The 20,078-nt window shown below is 44.8% G+C and overlaps 1 protein-coding gene across 2 annotated transcripts in view; it reads left to right on the top strand.

Moving 5' to 3' along the window:
• Positions 1 to 17,559, top strand: part of Ccbe1 (collagen and calcium binding EGF domains 1) — a 244,056-nt gene extending 226,497 nt beyond the window's left edge. Inside the window, exons 6-11 of one of the 2 annotated variants that reach the window (XM_017601124.3) lie at positions 487 to 590; positions 7,357 to 7,477; positions 10,160 to 10,299; positions 10,387 to 10,422; positions 11,064 to 11,099; positions 12,997 to 17,559. In XM_017601124.3, the coding sequence (XP_017456613.1) occupies positions 487 to 590; positions 7,357 to 7,477; positions 10,160 to 10,299; positions 10,387 to 10,422; positions 11,064 to 11,099; positions 12,997 to 13,230 (671 nt within the window). In that variant the 3' untranslated portion in view covers positions 13,231 to 17,559. Of the gene's footprint in view, positions 1 to 486; positions 617 to 7,356; positions 7,478 to 10,159; positions 10,300 to 10,386; positions 10,423 to 11,063; positions 11,100 to 12,996 lie in introns of both variants that reach the window. The other variant, XM_039097364.2, reaches the window with a different exon arrangement.
• Positions 17,560 to 20,078: the final 2,519 nt, after the last annotated feature.

Genomic DNA, 20,078 nt, shown 5'->3' with positions numbered 1-20,078 from the left:
GCCACGGTCCACCCCCTCAATACTGCACTGTCAGGGAGGGAGAGGGGAAAGCAGTATCATGCAAGCTGCTGCCTGTCTGTGAGAATCTGCATTGCACATGAACTTTGGCCCCTGGAGAATAGTAAAATCATGCCAGAGTTATAGAGCCACCATTCTAGAAAGCATTGACAAATGCATACACTTCCACCCGTGGAAGATGCTAAGAAAAGGACCATAACACATGTTTTCACACATTCAGGATGTCAAAGAACAGAGTAGGAGGGCCTCTCTCTCTCTGTTCCTTCCTCTCTCCCCTGACCCTGGGTCATCTGACAGGGTCAACATGAGAACTCGAGAACCATAAAACTGTCAACACCTACCCCCTTGTACCTTCCATGCTCAGCCTTTCTGTACCCCATGCTTAGGGACTGCCCTACTGGTGCCATCTCTCCAGGCCATCTGCCTGGACAACCGTCCAGCAGAAGCTGATCCTATCTCCTTTCCCAGGGCATGAGGAGAAGTCCGAGAATGAGGTGAAAGCTGGGACCTGCTGTGCCACATGCAAGGAGTTCTCCCAGATGAAGCAGACGGTGCTGCAGCTGAAGCAGAAGGTACCCTTATCTCTGCAAGGGGCAAGGTAGAGCCCACGCAAGGGGTTTGGGAAGGGCGAATGAGCCGATAGATCACTCTGGTTGAGCATTCATTGTATCAACTCATGATGTCAACTAGATATGGATTCTGAATGTGCCTCCACTTTAGAGCCAAGCCCCTAAACAGCGACAGAACACACAGCAAAGTCCTAAGGAGGGACTCACTATAGCAGGCCTACCAATGGGTACATGCAACGTTATCAAAAGAGTAGAATCCTGGGCAGACCTTTGCAATGACATTTAATCTGTTTTATCCATTGAGAGCTTTCTCTCTTAAAGCTTCTGCAAGCTGAACATCATTGTGTGGGGCCTTCACTTTCTCCTGTAAACTTTATAGTCTGGGAAAGAAAACGCCCCCTGGGAAAGCAGTCCTTGTCACCAGGAGTGAGGACCAACTCCCTTTCTTAAAAACTCCACCCGATGAGACGGGGACCAGGGTGCTGGTAATGTCACCGAGCTGTGTAGAGCGGCCTCGTGATGGATCTAGTGGCCTGAATCTCCTTGGGTGACAGTCCCTGGGCTGGTGTTTATTACACCTGAGGTCAACACGCTCACTGGCTCGTCCAGCACTCTGAAATGGTTCTTCAGCTGCCCAAACATAAACTCACCATTTTGTTTGTTTAATCGCTTCCACTCAAGGCTCTCGGAAGATCAAAGGGGCATGTATAATCTGTTTAACTTCAGCAGTCGGTTATTCTAAAGGGCAAAAGGGTAAACATGAGATGCTATCTCTTCCATGACCAGAAAACTGGCAGTCACCATAATGAGAACCTCAGCTACCAGCTTGTCCATCAGAACAGCAGGCTGGGAAGGGAAGTAGCATTTCCAGCCTCTGATGCACAGGCTGGGAAGGTCATGATGGACTTTGGCAGAGCACATGTGTACCTGTGTGTTATATGTTTACATAGTCATGAGTAAAACATGAAGTTAATCATAAATAGCCTGTCGTACAGTAGACAGGCAGAAAGCTTTGTCCATGTGCCAGTATAAACAAAAAGAGAGGAAGAAATGTTTCCCATACAGCTTGCCCCAGGTGACACTTGAATTGATGTTAGCATTTTTAGAGGAAAGTAGGAAGGCTTACAGAAGCATTAAGCTCGCCTTTCATCGGGCTTAGAGCATCAGGCTCTGGGGAGGCAGTTGATTATGGTCCCAAGACACAAGGCTGCCCTCACTTTCCTTCTCTGGAAGTAATCTATGATCTTCCATAAATCCTTTCCAGCTAGCATGATTTTAAGGCACTCGGTATTAACAAGTTGTTCAGGAAAAACTCAGTTGTAGCTGGCCTTCTCTTAATCACCTTGAAGCATTCTGTCATCTGTGCAAGCTGGGAAAGATGAAGAAGTTGAATAACTGATATTGAGATGCACGTGAAGCTCAGAGATTTGCTGATGCTTTGTAGGGATAGTGAGTTTGTCTTGGTCCCTCACTAGCTCTCCCATGCTTGGGTTGAGCAAGAATTGCTCTGCCTTGTGCCTCACCGTCCCCATGCATGCAGCATGAACACTGGCATCCATAGGGAATTATGGGAAGTGTGTAAGGGGAGAGCATATATGTCTGTGTGTGCATGGAGGGTCACTTACCCACCTGTGTGCACACATGAAGGCCAGAAATCAATATTAGTTGGCTTCCTCCATCATTCTCCAACATATGTCTTGAGACAGGACCTCTCACTGAACCTGGAACTTACCATTTCGACTACACTGGTGAGCTAGTATGTCCCCGAGATCTGTCTGTCTCCTGTTGTAGACATTATTTAAATCCTAGCCCAAGGTTTCTAACCCACTTTTAGTTATTGAGTTTCCAGACAAAACACACACACACACACACACACACACACACACACACACACACACACCTTTATTTTTTAATAAGCCTTAAGCAACACAAGAGCTGGGCAGATACCTAGCCTTCATACTATTAGAATCGACCTTCTTATCAATAACCCCACGTTATTACTCCCTATGTTTGATCTAAGCTGCTCTTAACTTCAATTGGCCAGTCCACTTTTCCTTTACTCCTAACTGTGGCAGCTTCTCTTCTACCCCAAGACTGCGAAACTTAAACCCCACCCATGTCTCTTCTGGCCAGCTATTGGCGGTTGGCATCTTTATTTACCAATCAGAAATAACTTGGGGGCAGGGTCACTCCGTGTGAACGTCTAGTTGCCACAGAGACTCTCTCTTGGGGGCCCAAAGTTAGCATTAGAATACAAGCAGCATTAGGCCAACCCACTACACTCTCAATGTACGGTACAGTGTAGATGCGTGCTTCCTGCATTTACATGGGTACTGAGGATCAAGCTTAGGGCAAGCACTTTGTCCACCAAAATTCTCCCAATTCCTGTTTCTTTTCTTCTTCCCTTTTCTTCCCTCTTATTCTATTCTTCCCCTCCCTTCTCTTCCTCCTTCTCCTCTTCCTCCTCTCCTCCTCCTCCTCTCCTCCACCTTCTCTTCTTTGAGCCAGGTCTCATCAGGAACCCAAGCTGGTCTTGAACTATCAGTATAGTAGAGGATAACCTGAACTTCTGATCTTACCTCTACCTCCCAAGTGCTGTGGTCATAGGTATGGGTCACCATACCCAGCTGATGGCTAATACTCTTAGAAAAGGTCCCTCCAGGAAGGTATAGCTTCCTGTAGTATGAGGAGCAGTTCTATACACAAATCCCCACATAACTGTGACCAGACCCTTGTAAGAAACATGCTCATGTTCTCAGGGCTGAAGTGCATGGTCAAGACGTCAGGCTTTAAACCCAGGCCTTCTCCTGAACCCTGGTGTATACCATCATTTGCTGTTAACATTCACTTGCTACTGCTGATACAGTCTGTTCTTTTCATAAGCCACAGGGCATTTATTTGCCCATATAAATGTTGTCCAAGAAATAGGTATGGGGGTCTGGGGTGCCGGAGAGCAGCCAACCTCTCAGTATGAGACAGGGTCTCTCACCGAACTTGTATGCACACATGTTGAACTACACCATGAGTATACAGTAGGTAGAATTCTAGCCACAGAAAATGCCCAGATCAAATCCCTGGACTCTTCAAGGAATCAGTTGGAAAAGAAAATCTCATAAAACAGCAACATACAGAATATAAGGAACCTATAAGACCTGTCGGTTTTAAACTAGCAAGGGTTACACAAACCACAGTGTTTAGATAAGGACTGCTGGGTGGTGGATTGTTTGCTGCGGGTTGCCCTGGTGCTGCTTGTATTTTGGTAATAATTACACTTCCAAGAAGGGCTGCCTAGGATGAGGAGTGAATCACTACTTCATCAGAACCTTCTCCCCATTTTAACTTGTAAAATAAAGGCTAGAGCCAGTGATTGGGCAGGGGAAGGGAAGCTGGAGCTGAAGATTTTGGAGGAGAGAGAGAGAGAGAGAGAGAGAGAGAGAGAGAGAGAGAGAAGGGGATGAGGGAGGAAGAGGAGGTGGAAGGAAGATGGAGACGAAGCCCATGGCCTGGAGAAACCACAAGTTATAAGGGATCTCCTAGCTGGAGTAGAGTAGCGCAGTGGTGGATCTACCCAATCTAGGCACACAGCTTGTATTCATATTGAGTTGTGTTTTCATTGCACGGGTTTATTTAGGTTGGAGAATTGACTGCAACAGATTGCTTGTTTACTGCAGGAAATATTGTACAAGTCAAGACAGGGGTTACTTTTGAAGGAAGAAAGGAGACTGGAACAGCACCCTAAGGGGGATCAGGGCGGGTGGGAGTTCTATGTGCTGGCCTGAGTGTTCACTACATGTGCTAGCTATAGTCGTTTTCTAAGCTGCATACATCATATTAGTCCTATGAAACTTCCTGTTTGGGGCCTTGCATTGTCCATTCAGACCTCAGTGCCTCTCCTGCTTCATCCTCTCCCTCTCTCTCTCTCTCTCTCTCTCTCTCTCTCTCTCTCTCTCTCTCTCTCTCATTAGAAAAGAAAAGTGATTAGGTGAGAAAGGGAAAGGATCTTAGGGACAGATAGAATAGGGACAGATAGAACACCTTCCACTCAACTATCAGTTAGGCACCAAGGAAAACTGAGAGTCACACAGCCTGTCAGTTTCTCTTTTGAAATTTACTCTCATGGCTAAAGGGACTATTAGAAATAAGACAGAGGGCCAGGGGAGAAAGACCCCAAAGAGAGAGGCAGAGCCAGCCCCTCAGTAAGCTTGCTCAGCAGCTCTTGACCCACAGTGTGCTCTGCCTCCAGAGGCCACTGTATAGGAAGCAGGGGATCTAGACCCTCTTAAACCAGCAACCCACACTTAACCCATAGAGAGCAATTGAGATGGTGTTGCAAGTGTTTGCTGGGCATCCACTGTGCCTTGCAGTAGCCCGAGCAATGAGGAAACCCAAACTGTATGGAATGAAGTCCTGCCTCAAACTTACATCTTACAGAGAAGCCAACAGTGTGACTCCATGGCGATTGAATGGAGCAAAGGGATAGGCAAGCTTGAGAACTCAGAGGTCTGTGAATGCACGCAGTGAGCAGGCTCGCTGGGGTACTCGTTCCCTTCCTACCAAGCACATATTCAGGTTCTGAACTGGTCTCCCCAGCTATAACACACAAGTGTGCACGCGCACACAAGCTCAAACACAGACACACACACAAATACATTTCATACAGCTTTCAAAGAAAATGTATGTATGTACCATGACATTTTATTTAACCACAAAGAATAATTATAGCATTTCCAGAAATACAGATACAAGTGCAAATCAATATGTTTAATGGAATTAGCTAGACTCAGGCCAAAAAAAAAATGCACGTTTTCTTAGGAAGGTTTATATTGCTCTGATAAAGACCATAACCAAAAGAACTCGGGCAAAAGTGGTTTATTTGGTTTATATATAAGTCAAAAGCCCATCATGAAGGGAAACACAGGTAGAGAGACCTTGAGGCAGAAACTGAAATGGTCCACAGGGAAACATTGCTTCCTGCCTTGTTCACCATGGTCTGACTGGCCTGCTTTTTTATACAACTCAGGACCGTCTGTCCCAGGGTGGTATTGCCAATAGTGGGCTGGGCCCATCAATTATTAATCAAGAAAATATCCCATGATGTTTGCCTACAGGGAAACTCCTGGGGGCATTTTCTCAACTGATCCCATTTCCAAGTGACCAGAGCTGGTCACACTGACAAAAACTAGGTAGTACAAACGTCTCCTCCCATTTGCAGATTTTAGATGGCTCTCTGATACCTAAAGGTATTCCTATGCACATGTGTGTGCATGTGTATGTGTGTGCAGCATGAAGGCAGGTGACTAAAGGAAGTAATGAGATGATGATAAGGGAGGAATAAGAGGGTTCTGACTGAATATAGTTCATGTCCATGATGAACTTGGAAGAGGTGGCCTTTGTGAAAAGAGCTAGCACCTGCTAAATATAGTTTCCATGGTGTCTAATTACTGCTGTAAAGAGACTTACAACAGGGCCTACTGGCTGGACAAGCTCTGTATCTACCAAGCATGTGCTGAATACTAACAGCGAGCGCTCCATATTCAGCATCCAGCTTGCTTGTGCCAACAGCTCTCTGGGGGTGGTTGCTTTAATACAAAGCAAATCAGATCTGAGAGAATGGTGATTGGAAGTCTATCAATTGGCACTCAAGAGAAGTACAGGCCCTACTCATATTACGCACACACGCACACACACACGCACACACACACACACACAACTCACACTCCGCAGGCCCACTCCCTGTTATTTCTGGGAGACCACGGCTAGTCGCTACCTTTCCTTCCAACTTGCCATAGGAGTGTGAGATCTACAGGCAGCTCGGACACTAGGGTTGTAGTCACTGGCTGGTCTTATAACATCAATTTAATATGAACACGAGAGCTAGCCAAGAGGAAGAAGCAACAGGATCAGTGTTAAAACCCAACCATGGTAGATTCCTACCCCAAGCCAGATAACGGAATTTCGAATATGATGATGTGATCACCTAGTGACGCACACCCCATTTTATAGACATGGAGTAGGAAACCAGAAAGGTTAGAAGACTTAACCTGAAGGTACTGCTTTGTCCCACGCAGGCCGAACCTTCCCCACTGAACAGTGACAGTGGCTGGACACTGGGCCCAGGCATCCTTTTCCTGTACGGCAGACTTCTTAGGCGACTGCTACCCATTTCATTCATAGATGAGATCCAGACCTTACAGATAGACCTTGGCAAGGCTGAGATTTCAATGTCCCTCTACCCCAAATCCAGAGGGCTCACACCAGCATTTCCATCTCAGTGCCTCAACTAGTGGCGGATGATAAAAGTGGACCGGGATTCAGTGGCAAGAGTTGGCTCATGGTCCCAGAGAGTGGATTTGCTTTTGTTCCTCTGCCATTGACCCCTGTTCCCTATATTCATTTTCAAGTCGTAGCTGTCGACCAGACACCAGCATCACATGTAATGAATGTGTGTTTGATTTATAAAGTCATTACTTGAAAGCTATAAATTACAAAGCTAGCATGCTTAATCGGTCATGGCAACTGTTCTAGAGATGTTCCTGCAACCCTGAAGTTACCTGGTTTCAACTTCTGCCTCCCTAGGCTGCTCATGCAAGAAACTTGCCCTAGACCGCTCCTTGGCTAGAAAACATCTCTCTCCCCCTTTGCACTCTAACTAGCTACAGTTAAGAACAAAATCATGAGTAGGCCTTGTAGCCTCTACAGATGACTCTAACACAGACTTCCTCGAGGGGCCACCACGGTTTTCTGACCCAGGTTTGCCTTGTCTTTATAGATTTCTCTGCTCCCCAACAATGCCGCCGAACTGGGCAAGTATGTCAATGGTGACAAGGTGCTGGCCTCGAACACCTATCTTCCAGGACCTCCTGGCCTGCCTGGGGGACAGGGCCCACCTGGTGAGTATGAAGAGCCTGGGAAGCTGGTGGCATTTCTGCCCTCTGCACCAGCTTGAATGAAGGCTGACTGAATGAGAGTCCACACTCAGCAAGGCTGGACAGGATTCTCCAGCTTCCATCTATGCTCACAGGTGAAACTGGATATACAGGACAGCATGGCTGTACAAGGAGAGGCCATGGGAAGTTGGGGCCTGTATATATTTTAGGATCTGATAAGACTCCTGACAATCATTTTAAAAGCTGCGCATGGTACTCTACACCTGGAATTCCTAGTACTGAGAGAGTCAGCAGAAGAAAGATCATGAGTTAGAGGCTACCCTGGGCTACATAGTGAGATCCTATTTCAAAACCAATGAAAAGCACTGTGAAGACTGTTAGTTGAGTTCACCCTAGGAAAACGTTAATGTAGAGTCATGGACTCGTAAAGTCATTCAGCTCTTCCCAGTCACAGTCAGCCCCATCACCACTTTCCTCAGCTCTTTCTCTATATTCTCTTGTTGCTTACTGCATTTTCAACTCTACTCTTACTCCTGTTATATCATAGGTAGGATCTGTTGAGGTATAGATCATATAATGAGCTAGGCCCTTCCACGGTTGAGTTTGACTTTTGACAAGGATAGACAGACTCCCCTGGGACTTACACTCCACATCAACCTCATAATCCAAGGAGTTCCCACCATGCAGGAAGTTCCCATGAGACATGTGCCTCTGGGGTTCTCCCCACACCAGCTGTAGGTATCCACCAAAGGCTTTCCTTTACCAAGGCTTTCCCATTCTGGGGCTGAAGACCAGAGGACTCTCAACTCTGTCTTAATTATAGGGTGAACTAGAAATGACTTCTCCAAATACAAAAAGCCTAACGTCTTCATTTTGTTTTTCAAGAGTCTGAAATTCTTTCATGTTCTTACTGTGAGTTCTGTTAGTAGGAGCTAGTTACAACTCAAAGGACATAACATGGCCCAGTGAGTATCAGATTGAGCAAAGGAAGCCACTGGGAGGGTTTTCTCCTCCTTTCAAATTTGGCTCCTTACAGACCATTGGGAGTGGTAAAGAACCAGACACATGACACACTCTAGCATCTGGCTCCTGTCTGAACCACCTCCGAATCTGATTCTACTGACCGCTGTATCGCTTGGTAGCTGCTTGCTTATCTTTCTCTTGCTTATTAATGTGTGTCAAATTTTGTATTGAATGATGCATGTCATTGGTAGATAAACACTAGAGCCTGGGAAACTTGGTAAACACTCTGAGACAGTCCTCCCCCTGCCCCTTTGTCAGATCTATAACAGGAAGTTGAGTCATCCTAATGAGTAGCTAAGTTAGTTTGGGGCTTTGTTGTCACTAAATTTACCTTCAGTGCTTTGCAGTCTTCAACTGTTCGAATCCCTCCAATGGTAGGAAGACGTTCCTTTGTGTTAGGTCAGTATCCATGGGTTTTCTCTATATTCCACTTGTCTTTCAACAGTTCATACCCAATCCTCTATATCCATGTCCGTTCCTCAATAATAAATCCCTTTTGCTTTATATTTCAAATGAGAGTGGTGGACGGAGAGGCAGTTTCACTTTTCTTTATCCTGTCCCTCCAGGCCTTGAATAAATAGGGCCTCTTCCGTAGTAAATTATGGACAGAACATCTCCCTACTCTTGCATCACAAGAAGTGCCTACTGGAGGAAGCATAGGCTTCCCCATCTTGGAGTATTGAGGATTTTATGATAATAGTTAAAAATAGGAAAGTTCTATAGTTAAGAGACATGTAATAGAGCTGCAAAGAATGGGTAAGGAGTGAACAAGAGGAAGAGGCAGGAGACACCAGCTATGGGGCAAGAGTTGAGGCAAATGTACCAAAGGTGGACGCCTAGCAGCCTTTCGGTGCTTACTGTGTGTGCAGTACTGGGCCATATAGTATGTGCATGTATTTAAATTTTTATCTAATACAACTACTGCATGTTGGAGTTTTATTCAGATTTGGAGATAAAAGACTACGGTCCAAAAGAGCTCAAGCAAATTGCCAGGGATTCAAGTGTAGGCCTCCCTGGTGGTAAAACTTCTACTACTGGTGTGAGAGTGTGTATGTGTGTGCACAGACGTGTTCTCTGTGTGGTCATGACTGCTCAGAGTACGCACATGAAGGGCAAAAGTCAACATCTTGGTGTGTTATAGGTGTCAAGGTAGGAGTGGGTCCTATAGTGACCCACTCACCATCTGGGACTCAGTTTACAGAATGCACCACCACACCAAACTTTTACATGGGTACTGTGCATCAGAACGTGGGCCTTCACTCTTATACAGAAAGTGCTTTATCCACTGAGCCATCGCCCCAACCCCCAAACCTTGTACTCTTAAGCACTCTCTAGACAACATTACATTCTCCTGTGATCCAGGAGTAGAGAGACACAGAGCAGGACATGCTTGAGGGGGTAAAGCTTGTAGATCACTAACCGAGTAGGCTGGTGGTAGAACTAGGGATCTACTGTAGGAAGAGTCTCAGGTTTCCCCCTTGAGCAGATAGATGACTGAGGCTCCAATAAAGAGAGAAAGGTGACGTCACTTTTAATCATGTTGAGTTTAAATCCCCATGAGTTCATTAATATAAATGCCACAAGGCAAAGAGCAGAGTGAAGAGAGAAATCTACAGTGACTCCAAAATTCTGTGAAGGCTAATAAGATGTTTCTGATTACAGGCTCACCAGGACCCAAGGGGAGCCCTGGATTCCCCGGTATGCCAGGCCCTCCTGGACAACCAGGCCCACGGGGCTCAATGGGACCTATGGGACCATCCCCTGACCTGTCTCATATTAAGCAAGGCCGGAGGGGCCCTGTGGTCAGTGTCTTCTCTGAGATCCATGTAATATTGGGGGGGGGGGTGTTTGTCCCTTTTTTTCCCCAGTTAAATGTTTGTGTCTTCTAGGGTCCACCAGGAGCACCAGGAAGACATGGCTTGAAGGTGAGTCTTAAACTGTTCTTAACAGCTGCAGGTCTGTTTCTACCCACTGTGGTGTCCCGTGAAGCTCAGCAACCCATATTTCCCTTCCCCATGTTGCAAGTTGAAACAGATCCACAGGTTGACAGTGGCAAACCTGGTCAACCCCATAATCTATAATGCTTGATAATCCTTACCCTTTGGAGCACATGTAACACTGTCAGGAGGGGAGACGGATTTTGAGCTGGGTGTTGTGGCTTAAGCCTCTGGGTAGTGGTGATCACACTGGTGTTTCTCACTAGTCTATGTTTTTTTTAGAATGGCCTCAGTTGTTTAAGTGGAGAGGAACACACAACTCCACTCAACCCAAGTGGTGGCTTCCCTGTTTTGAAAAGCTTGGCGTTTCCCACATTGCCTAGAAAAACAAGAGTCCTAATCAGATCTGGTTTAAAAATATATAGCCTTGTGAGGACCCAGCAGCTGAGACACTTGACCCAATCTTGCTGGTTCCAATAAAAGGTCCCCTGAGCTCAACTTCAACTCCAAATTTATTTCCTATACAAAATGCTTATTTCCTGAAGGAGTATGGTTGTGGGTGTCTAACAGAGACTGTCATGCTTCTATCTGCATCCTCCAGAATGCTAACCCTTCCTCTTTGGTTTTAGGGGGAGAGAGGAGCACCTGGGCCCCCAGGGTCTCCGGTAAGTTGAATTGTCTGTCCTGCTTAGCCAGTGGGTGTGGCTCTCAGGGGCGTGGCACTTGTAAAATGGTAGAGTGGGACTGGTGAGATGGCTCAGTGGGTAAAGGCACTTGTCACCAAGGCTGATGACCTGAATTCAGTTCCAAATGGTGAAAGGAAAGAACTGACTCCCACAAATTGTCCTCTGACCTCTATAGGGGTGCCATCCTGTCCCCTAACAAATAATAATAATAATAATAATAATAATAATAATAATAATAATAATAATAATCTCTCAAGCAGTCAGGTCTATGGTTAGGAGGAAACTTGTAGATGCATTAATCAGCTGGTTTAGATTTTTAAAATTTGTTTTCTGCTATTACTTTTGCTCTTCTCTTGGATACTCTTTACATGAAATCTCTCCTCTGAAGTCCACTATGTGAGGAACCCATTTCCAAAGGCATCATAAGATGTTTGAAAGACGGCCTGAGGAGGAGGCTTAGTTGGGATAGTGCAAGGGGACCTGAGTTCAGTCCCAAGAATCCATGTGAAAAAGTTAATGTTGACGGAGTGCCCTTGTAATCCCAGCAGAGATAGGGGGATCCCTGGGGAATAGAATTGGCATTTCCAGGATATTAACAATAGAGCCTTTCTTTTAAAAGGAAAAAAATTGTGGGCAATGCCTGAAGAATGTCAACCAAGGTTGGCTTATGGCCCCCATACACACCTGCACACAGACACACAGACACACAGATACACAGACACACACACACAAACTAGAATATATTGTCAGATGACCACTGCTCCAATAAAAGATAAAAAAGGACTCTCTGGGATTAAGGAGAAATTTGCTATACACACACACACACACACACACACACACACACACACACACAATATCTGAGAGATTAAAATGAGCAGAAATATGAGAAAATGCAAATAAGTATGCTACTTCTAGAAAAGTGGGTATGTGTTCTGAGGAAGGACCCAGAGGCCTGTGTTGCCACCTCACCTCTTATCCTATTAGCTTTCTAACTTTAGACTTTTACCTAGCGTCTGTTGGCATTTGTTCCTTATCTACACAGCGGGCTATGATTCGCCATAACACCCGTATGTGCATGGTGAGAGTCAGATGACATCAGAATGCTACGCCTCAGTGGGTGATGGCATCTCTTACAGCTTCTCAGGTACAAGCTGCCGAATGGCATCCATCTTGGATGTTGGTAACAATCATACCTTTTAAATGCTCATGGACTCACATGCTTAAATGCTTTGAGATTTTTCTGCAGACCATGCTGTTCAGCACTGCATGAAAATTAAAGCTTACTGAATATTATATATGATGAAGAATGTCCAATAATAGAATTCGGAAGGCATGATGTGGATCTTCCTAGACCATGAGGGATAACACACTCTCAGTTTCATTTTGTTGTTCATTTTACAAACATATTAACAATTTCATTTTTTTAAAGAAGAACAGAAAACAGAACTATTCTTTCTAATCCCTTTGCATCTCATTTAAATGTCCACCTATGAGCCCATTGGAAACCTGTGGTGTCGAGTCTGCATTTTACTGATGGGAAAAGCTTAAACACATAGAAATCAGGTAATTTGCCATGGTCACACAGCATGGAAGAGGTTGGCTCAAATCCAGCAGGCCCTCACCCGCTGGACCATTGCTCTGACTTCCAGGTTTCTTCAGAAACTCCCCCTGAGAAAGGAGAGGTGACTGTGCCACCAGTGTCACGGGTGAGGAAAGGGTCCCAGGCTGCTCATACAGTCCTTAAATCTATTTAGGTTACAGAGATGCTTAGAAGGTAGTCACTCACAAGCAACAGGACTCATGGGTAGCAGAACTACACAGGATGCCGCTGTTGTCATGAGTGACTTCACAGCTTTGATTCCTATCCTGTGCACAGGGACCCCCAGGTTCTTTTGACTTCCTGCTGCTGGTACTGGCGGACATTCGAAATGATATCGCAGAGCTACAGGAGAAAGTGTTTGGACATCGGATTCACTCTTCTGCAGAGGACTTCCCCCTACCTCAGGAATTCTCCAGCTACCCAGAGACCCTGGACTTTGGGTCTGGAGATGACTATTCCAGAAGAACTGAAGCAAGGGACTCTGAGGCCCCGAGAAACTTTTATCCATAGCACATCCCATATCTTCAAGCCACCAGAAGAGAAGCTTGCCTTCGTCCTTCCCCTTACTCGGTTTCCAAACCCTGCCTTCTAAGTTTCCTTCGCATCACAACAGCAGCAGGAGGATGTGATGGGTTGACATGCTGTTCTTGAAGAGCCAATGGGTGGTTAACATCAAGGCTTTCTTTAGCATCCTACTTTTTCAAGAACCTTTGGAATTCTGAGTTAATCGCTCCCACCGAATCTTAAACGTTGGTAGAGTGCAAGAGAGGGAGAAATGGCAACATGGGTTCTTAGAAGTGTAAGGTTCCTTCTAAAAAGAAAATGATGTTCAAGTACTTGACTGTTCATTCTCTACTGTCCAGAGTAAGGCTTTTCAGTTGTGGAGGAATGGGGTGTGGAAGGAGCAACCACGTAAAATGACATTGGTGGAAAATTACTTTTCTTATCAATGTCACAGATTTCAAATTCTGCATCCTATTTTTCAGCTTGATGTTTGTTTGTTTGTTTTTAAATTTGCTTACAAAAAACAAGAAATTGGAAAGAATATGTTTGGAGACATAGAGAATTAGCCTTATGTTTCCTGTCATGTAGGTTGCCACATTTTAAAATTCAGATACGACAGTCATTGATTCATGCAAATCCTACGTGAAGAAGGGAGTTCTTTTATCGAGCTGGATCATGTGTTCTAGGGGGGCTTAAGGTGATGAAACACCCTGTGTATTCTAGAACAGAGAGCTCCTGGAGGCCAGGATGGCTGAGGACTATTTGGTCAAAAGAATTGTCCTGCTCCATACATGTTGAAGGTTTGGGAAACAAGATGGCTGACTCCTAAGAAGATGTACAAGACGCCCTAGCACTGATGAGGTGGCCGGATGTGCCAGCAGGCACTCATCCAGGCTGAATCAAAGCCAGAGGGAAGTTGCTGGCAGGGGGGACATCGAGAGGTGCTTCCGTAAATCTAGATCTCCAGAGGCAGATGAATCTGCTCTTAAATCTGAAGTCCTTATCCAGGGCCAGCCAGGGCCAGCCAGGCTCACCAGCAGTTGGAATAGCACACAGCTGAGAGGTCTCTGGGATAGAGAAGGAGGAGATTTTACTAACTTGGAATAATTTCCCACTATTTCCCCCTGTCTTGATTTAAATCCCTGTTGTTCTAGGTCTCCTTGACTTTCTGTCACATTTCCCAATGTCTCCCTGAGTTGTTTCTGGGAGTACTTCTAGATCCCCAGGGAATCACATTCCCAGAAAGGAACAAGAGGCCAGCAGGTTTCTTCTTGCTGTCTCTGGGTTTTTGTTTCAGGGATCGACTATCACTTTCTCCTTGAGTGTGCAGTATGCTCCTTGACCTTGCTCACATGGTTGCCCACACCAGGGTCTCTGTTTGCTCTCCTGCAGCATCCCTTTATATTTCTAAGAAGTTTTGCGCTTGTATTTATCTTTTCCCTATACCACCTAAGCCTCCATTTTCTTCCCACCCCTACTGTGACAGCTTGTTGGAAGAAAACTGCTATTGGTGTGCATGACACTGTACCATCCACTCTTCTTTCTGAGCAATGAGAAGGGGCTGCTACAGAGCCAGCGGGAGCCTAGTGGCCTTTCACTTCCCCTTCCCCAGCTCCCTACCCTCTCATCCTTCTCTCCTGGCTCTCTTCCCTTTCCTCTCTTTTCTCTCTTCCTCTCCTCTTCCTTTGCCCCTTCTCTCCTTCCTTTCCTTTATCCCTATCCTAGCTTCCCTGCCTTTCTCTCTCTCTACATCTCCCTTCAATTCTCTTGCATGTCTCCTTCCTTCCTCTCTCCCTCACTCTCCCGCTCTCCCTCCTCTTTCCTTCCTTAGTTCCCTCCCTCCACTTCCCCCTTCCTTCCTACCTACTTACGTGCTTCCCTTTTTCCTTCCTTAGTTCCCTCTCTCCACTCCCTCCCTTCTTCCCTGCTTGCCTGCCTATCTTCCTATCCTGCAGGATTCCCACACACTCCCACCAAAGTCACCAATGGCTGTCCACCAACAGTTCACGGCGAAGGCAAGCACACACTTGCATTACTCGCTCGCTGTCTCTCCCTCCTTCCCTGTCAGTCTCTCCAGAACCTGAGCATCACCACAGATGGCCTTGCCAACCATGGCTTCCTGAAGAGATAGATGCAACCACAGTCAAGCGCCACCTGGAATCTATTCAGTGCTTGCCTGCTTATAGAGCCCGTCACTTAAAGGGTGTGGGTGGATGAATTCTCAAAACTATGCACAGGCTCTGTGAGCAATGATTATGTCCATCTTGGTTTTTTATGAGGAATTTTATAACTACTTTTTATGTCTACTTTTTTTTTAGACAGTGAAATGTATGTAGAACTATAATCTTTATTGCCAAGTGCTGGTAAAATGCAAGTACACTCCATGCTTGGCTGGAGGCCAGGGTTATGTCCTAAAGGAGGGAAGTGAAAGTCACAATATCTGGGATTCATGAGTCTGTCTAGGTAATTATCTCCCGGAAAACATAATAGCCTGTATCTTGTAACCTCAGTGCTCATATGCCATGTCAATTTAGATAATTGTTACTCCTCAGATTTTCAAAACGTGGACTACTAACTAACTATAAGACCAGGGCATGTCCTCCAATTGTCCAAACAATGGATTTTTAGCGATTAGGTATTATTGCTTACATATCTTTTAGTCGTGGATAGAAAAATCAAAGCTTTTCTGTCTAAACAAACTTCTGCTCAAAATGCCATGGAAAGGCCTTCAGATTTACTGAGTCACTTCTATCTCATGGGGAAAATGTTCTCGTTTTTTATACACCCTTCAACCCTTTGGTAAAAACATTCAACTTTTCTAATATCTCCCCAAGTTAAGACTTGGTAATGGATTGCCTCTGTGTTTGTAAAGCCATGAGAATTAAAAATTCACTGAAAATAATATAGAGAAGACTTGCATTTTAGTTCAGGAAAACCAAATTTTCTAGCTGCAGAGGGAAAAATAATCAGCGTTCCTGTGCCAGATAAAGGTTAGGTGTGGTGGACGCCTGTAATCCCAGCACCTGAGAAGCAGAGGTAGGCAGATCGGGAGTTCAAGGTCAACCTCAGCTACAAGTGTGAGGCCAGCCTGGGCTAACTGAGAGCCTATCTCAAAGTGATGATGATGATGATGATGATGATGATGATGATGATGATGATGATGATATGATAACAAATAATAATAATTAGTAGGACTGGAGAGATGGCTCAGAGGTTAAGGATGCTTGCTGCTCTTCCAGAAGCGAAGTTCAGTTTCTAGCTCCTGCATCATACAGCTCAAAGACTCCCCTAACCCCATGTCCAGTTGATCTGACGCCCTCTTCTGACTTCCATAGCACCTGCACTCATGTGCGCACACACAGGGACACACATACACATAATTATAAATAAAGTCTTTTTTTAAAGGAGTTGGGTACCAAGAAGATGCTGCCTTTTCTTGCTTTCTATGTTACTTTCCTATACTTGCTACAGAATTAACTAGAGTCATATTGCTGTGTGGAGTCAGTCCAGTGTCCAGCAGGAAGATAATAAGTGCCCAATGACCTTGGAAGGAAGAAGTACTGGCCCCATCAATGGCTGGGTGCAGAGCACCCTGGTAGAGCCAGGTAAGTCATGTTCCCTTTCCAAGGTTCCAAACATTGTTGGCCTTGGAAGTTTGACTATCTCGCATGTTGGGACAGAGCTTCTTCATGACCAAGCATCAAACTTTACCTTGAGGTCTCAGGAAACAACCCTCTATCTTGTTTTAAGCATCATTTTCCTCCTCTTCTCTTATCCATCCAGGCTGCCTCACAGAAGCAGCCTCAGCAGCCTCCTTCTGCAAGCCTATCTTCCAGACAACTGTTCTAAAAGGGAAAACTATAGACTGGAATCTGAGCCAAACAATTAGTCAAATAGAGACTTCTATTCAGGGAAACGCATGGGTCGTTTCCTGACACAGTCATCATGCATGGTTCACGACATGTCAAAAATAATTTTCTATTTGGATTTTTCTAAAAGGGCCTTAATTGTTGAAACTGAAATGGTGCGCTTTATATGCTCTTTGTACAAATGTCACCATCAGCGAGAAACCATGGAGAAGGACGTATGGGCTATACATCCCTCAGGGAGCTCAGCATGTTTTGTCCGATTCCCAGAGCTTGTTCCCTGAGTGGTTCTTGAGTCTGTTTTTGTTTTGTTTCTCAGTAACTGGTCATATACTTCAGTATCTCTGTCCGTTATTTATATCATGTCTTATAAGAGTCAAACTGATAATTCCAACAGTCATGGATGTAATACTATGAAGTGTGTAATAGTATGACTGTATAATGCCTAATAACAAAGTTATTTTTCTTATGTGGTTCTCCTGTGTTTTGTCCTGGCACTGCTATAAAAGGAGTCATCCTCTGGCCAACTGAATATGGCGCATCCATTACTTTTCTCACTGTATGGTGGAATATATGACACAGGAAACTTAAGGAAGTTTGAAGGATACTTCCTCATGGTGGGAAATCATGGTGGGAAATCATGGCGGCAGGCACCACAGTGGCTGATGACATTGCATGTGTAGTCAGGAAGCAGGCATTCCTGCTTCTTTGTTGATTGATGGCCTCTTTGAGAACTAAGTACCTATCTATCTTCCTCCTTCCTAGATTAAGGGGACCTGGTATGGCCGAGGAGATGGCTTAGTTGGTAAAATGTTTGCCATGCAAGCATAAGAACTCAAGTTCAGATCCCTAGAACACATATGAAAAGCCAGGTGCTGCAGCATGCATCTGTAATCCCAGCATGCATCTGTAATCCCAGCATGCATCTGTAATCCCAGCATGCATCTGTAATCCCAGCATGCATCTGTAATCCCAGCATGCATCTGCAATCCCAGCATGTATCTGTAATCCCAGCATGCATCTGTAATCCCAACCCAGGAAGGTGGAGACAAGAAAATCCTTGGGGCTTGCTTCTGGTTCAGTGAGAGACCTTATCTCAAAAAATAATGTAAAAATGATTGAGGAAGATGCCCTCTATTGACTTTGGCCTCCATTTGCCAAATTCACACATACATACAAGCACATGTGAGTATATACACTGATATTTACACACAGACACACAAACTTTGCTTCTTTCCTCTCTTGGTGGCATATGCCACAACTCTAAGTATACAGAAAACGTTGAATAAATTAGATTTAACTAACATTTGTTCTTTACAAAACTCTAGGGTAGGTGCCTTTATTATGTCACACATCCTGAGAATTAATTTGTCTACTGGCACAAAGCTAAAAACATTTCTAAAGCAAAAGAGGTGAATTTCAGAACATTCAATAACTCACTCTGGTGACCCTGTACATGTATCACAGACATGCACTGTCATGGTTTGAAAATGCTTAGCCAAGGAGTGGCCCTATTTGGAGGTTTGGTCTTGTTGGAATAGGTATGGCTTTGTTGGAGTAGGTGTGTCACTGTGGGCGTGGGCTTTAAGACCCTCATCCTAGCTGCCTTGAAGCCAGACTTCTCCTATCTGCCTTCAGATGAAGATGTAGAACTCTCAGCTCCTACTGCACCATGCCTGCCTAGATGCTGACATGTTTCTGCCCTGAAGATAATGGGCTGAAGCTCTCAACCTGTAAGCCAGCCCCAGTTAAATGTTGTCCTTATAAGAGTTGCTTTGGTCATGGTGTCTGTTCACAGCAGTAAAACCCTAAGACCTACACATGTTCTTTCCCCACTTGGGAATCACATAAAAGGCTACCATGGTGCAAAAGATAACACAAGGAAAATGTGTCAACAAGGCAACATGGGGCTATTTACTTCCCAATGCTCTAATCTACACTGGGTTGACAACCTTTCTGACTTTCTGCTATAAGGCATCTGAGAAATGCATATGTAGGGTTGTTAAGATTGTCTTCAATGGCAAAGAAAAAAATAGCAAAATTTATACAGTTATTCCCCAAAGGTAACTTTAAGTCAAGACTTCAAAAGGGGAGGTCTCAAAGGGGGAAACAGAATAGATTTAAGAAATAGTCTATTACAAGGAAACATGCAATTTTGGGGGATAGTTTTTATGTCAGTTCCTTGTTAATAGCCATTACCAACACATTTCAGATTCAGCTACATGCAAACAATGGGGGCCATGAAGCATGCACTGATTCTCCCTCCTCACAGGGCTCTTACTCAGCAGATAGTGGTCTGGTGACTTAATGTGATGACAGAACAAAACGCAGGCAGCCTTGAGGAGTGACCAGCCAGAGCATAACTTCGGTGGTTTGCAAATGCTTCCAAGCATGACCCACTAAGAAAGCATGGTTTATACAAACTGCCAACGCATACGCATATAATTGAAGCAAACATTTCACAATGTAAACTCTCACTGTATAGACTATATTCTCATGTCTTCTCTACACAATTGTTTTTAATTTGGGTCACACCCATGATCTGTCTTCGTGACTTACTGATGGGTGGCAGCCCATAACTTGAAGACCACTTGACTAAGTCAGTCCCCCCCACAACTTAGCTGTGCACATAATTATCTGCAGATCTTTATGAAAATGAACAATAACTCAAAGGATTTGAGGTTTGCATTTTTGCAAGCTCCCAAGTGATGTGATGGGTTCGTGAAATGACCGATATGTAGCAAAAAGACTCATGTCTCTCATGGGAATGTATGCTCCAAACATTACACACACGCAGGGCAAAATGATTAATTTGCAACTCTGATAGGACTTAGGAGTTCACATATGGCTATTATATCCTGATCACTCATTCCCTTTGCCACTTTGTCTGTACTGAATGTGTGCAGACTTTTTTCTTGCCCTTACCTAAGCGGTACAGCATTAACAGCACAGTGCTGCTTATGCAAGTAATGTAAAGATACAAAGGGG

This window comes from Rattus norvegicus, chromosome 18 (assembly GCF_036323735.1).
Source record: "Rattus norvegicus strain BN/NHsdMcwi chromosome 18, GRCr8, whole genome shotgun sequence".
NCBI classification, from domain to species: Eukaryota; Metazoa; Chordata; class Mammalia; order Rodentia; family Muridae; genus Rattus; species Rattus norvegicus.
This window is presented reverse-complemented; position numbering and strand designations above follow the sequence as displayed.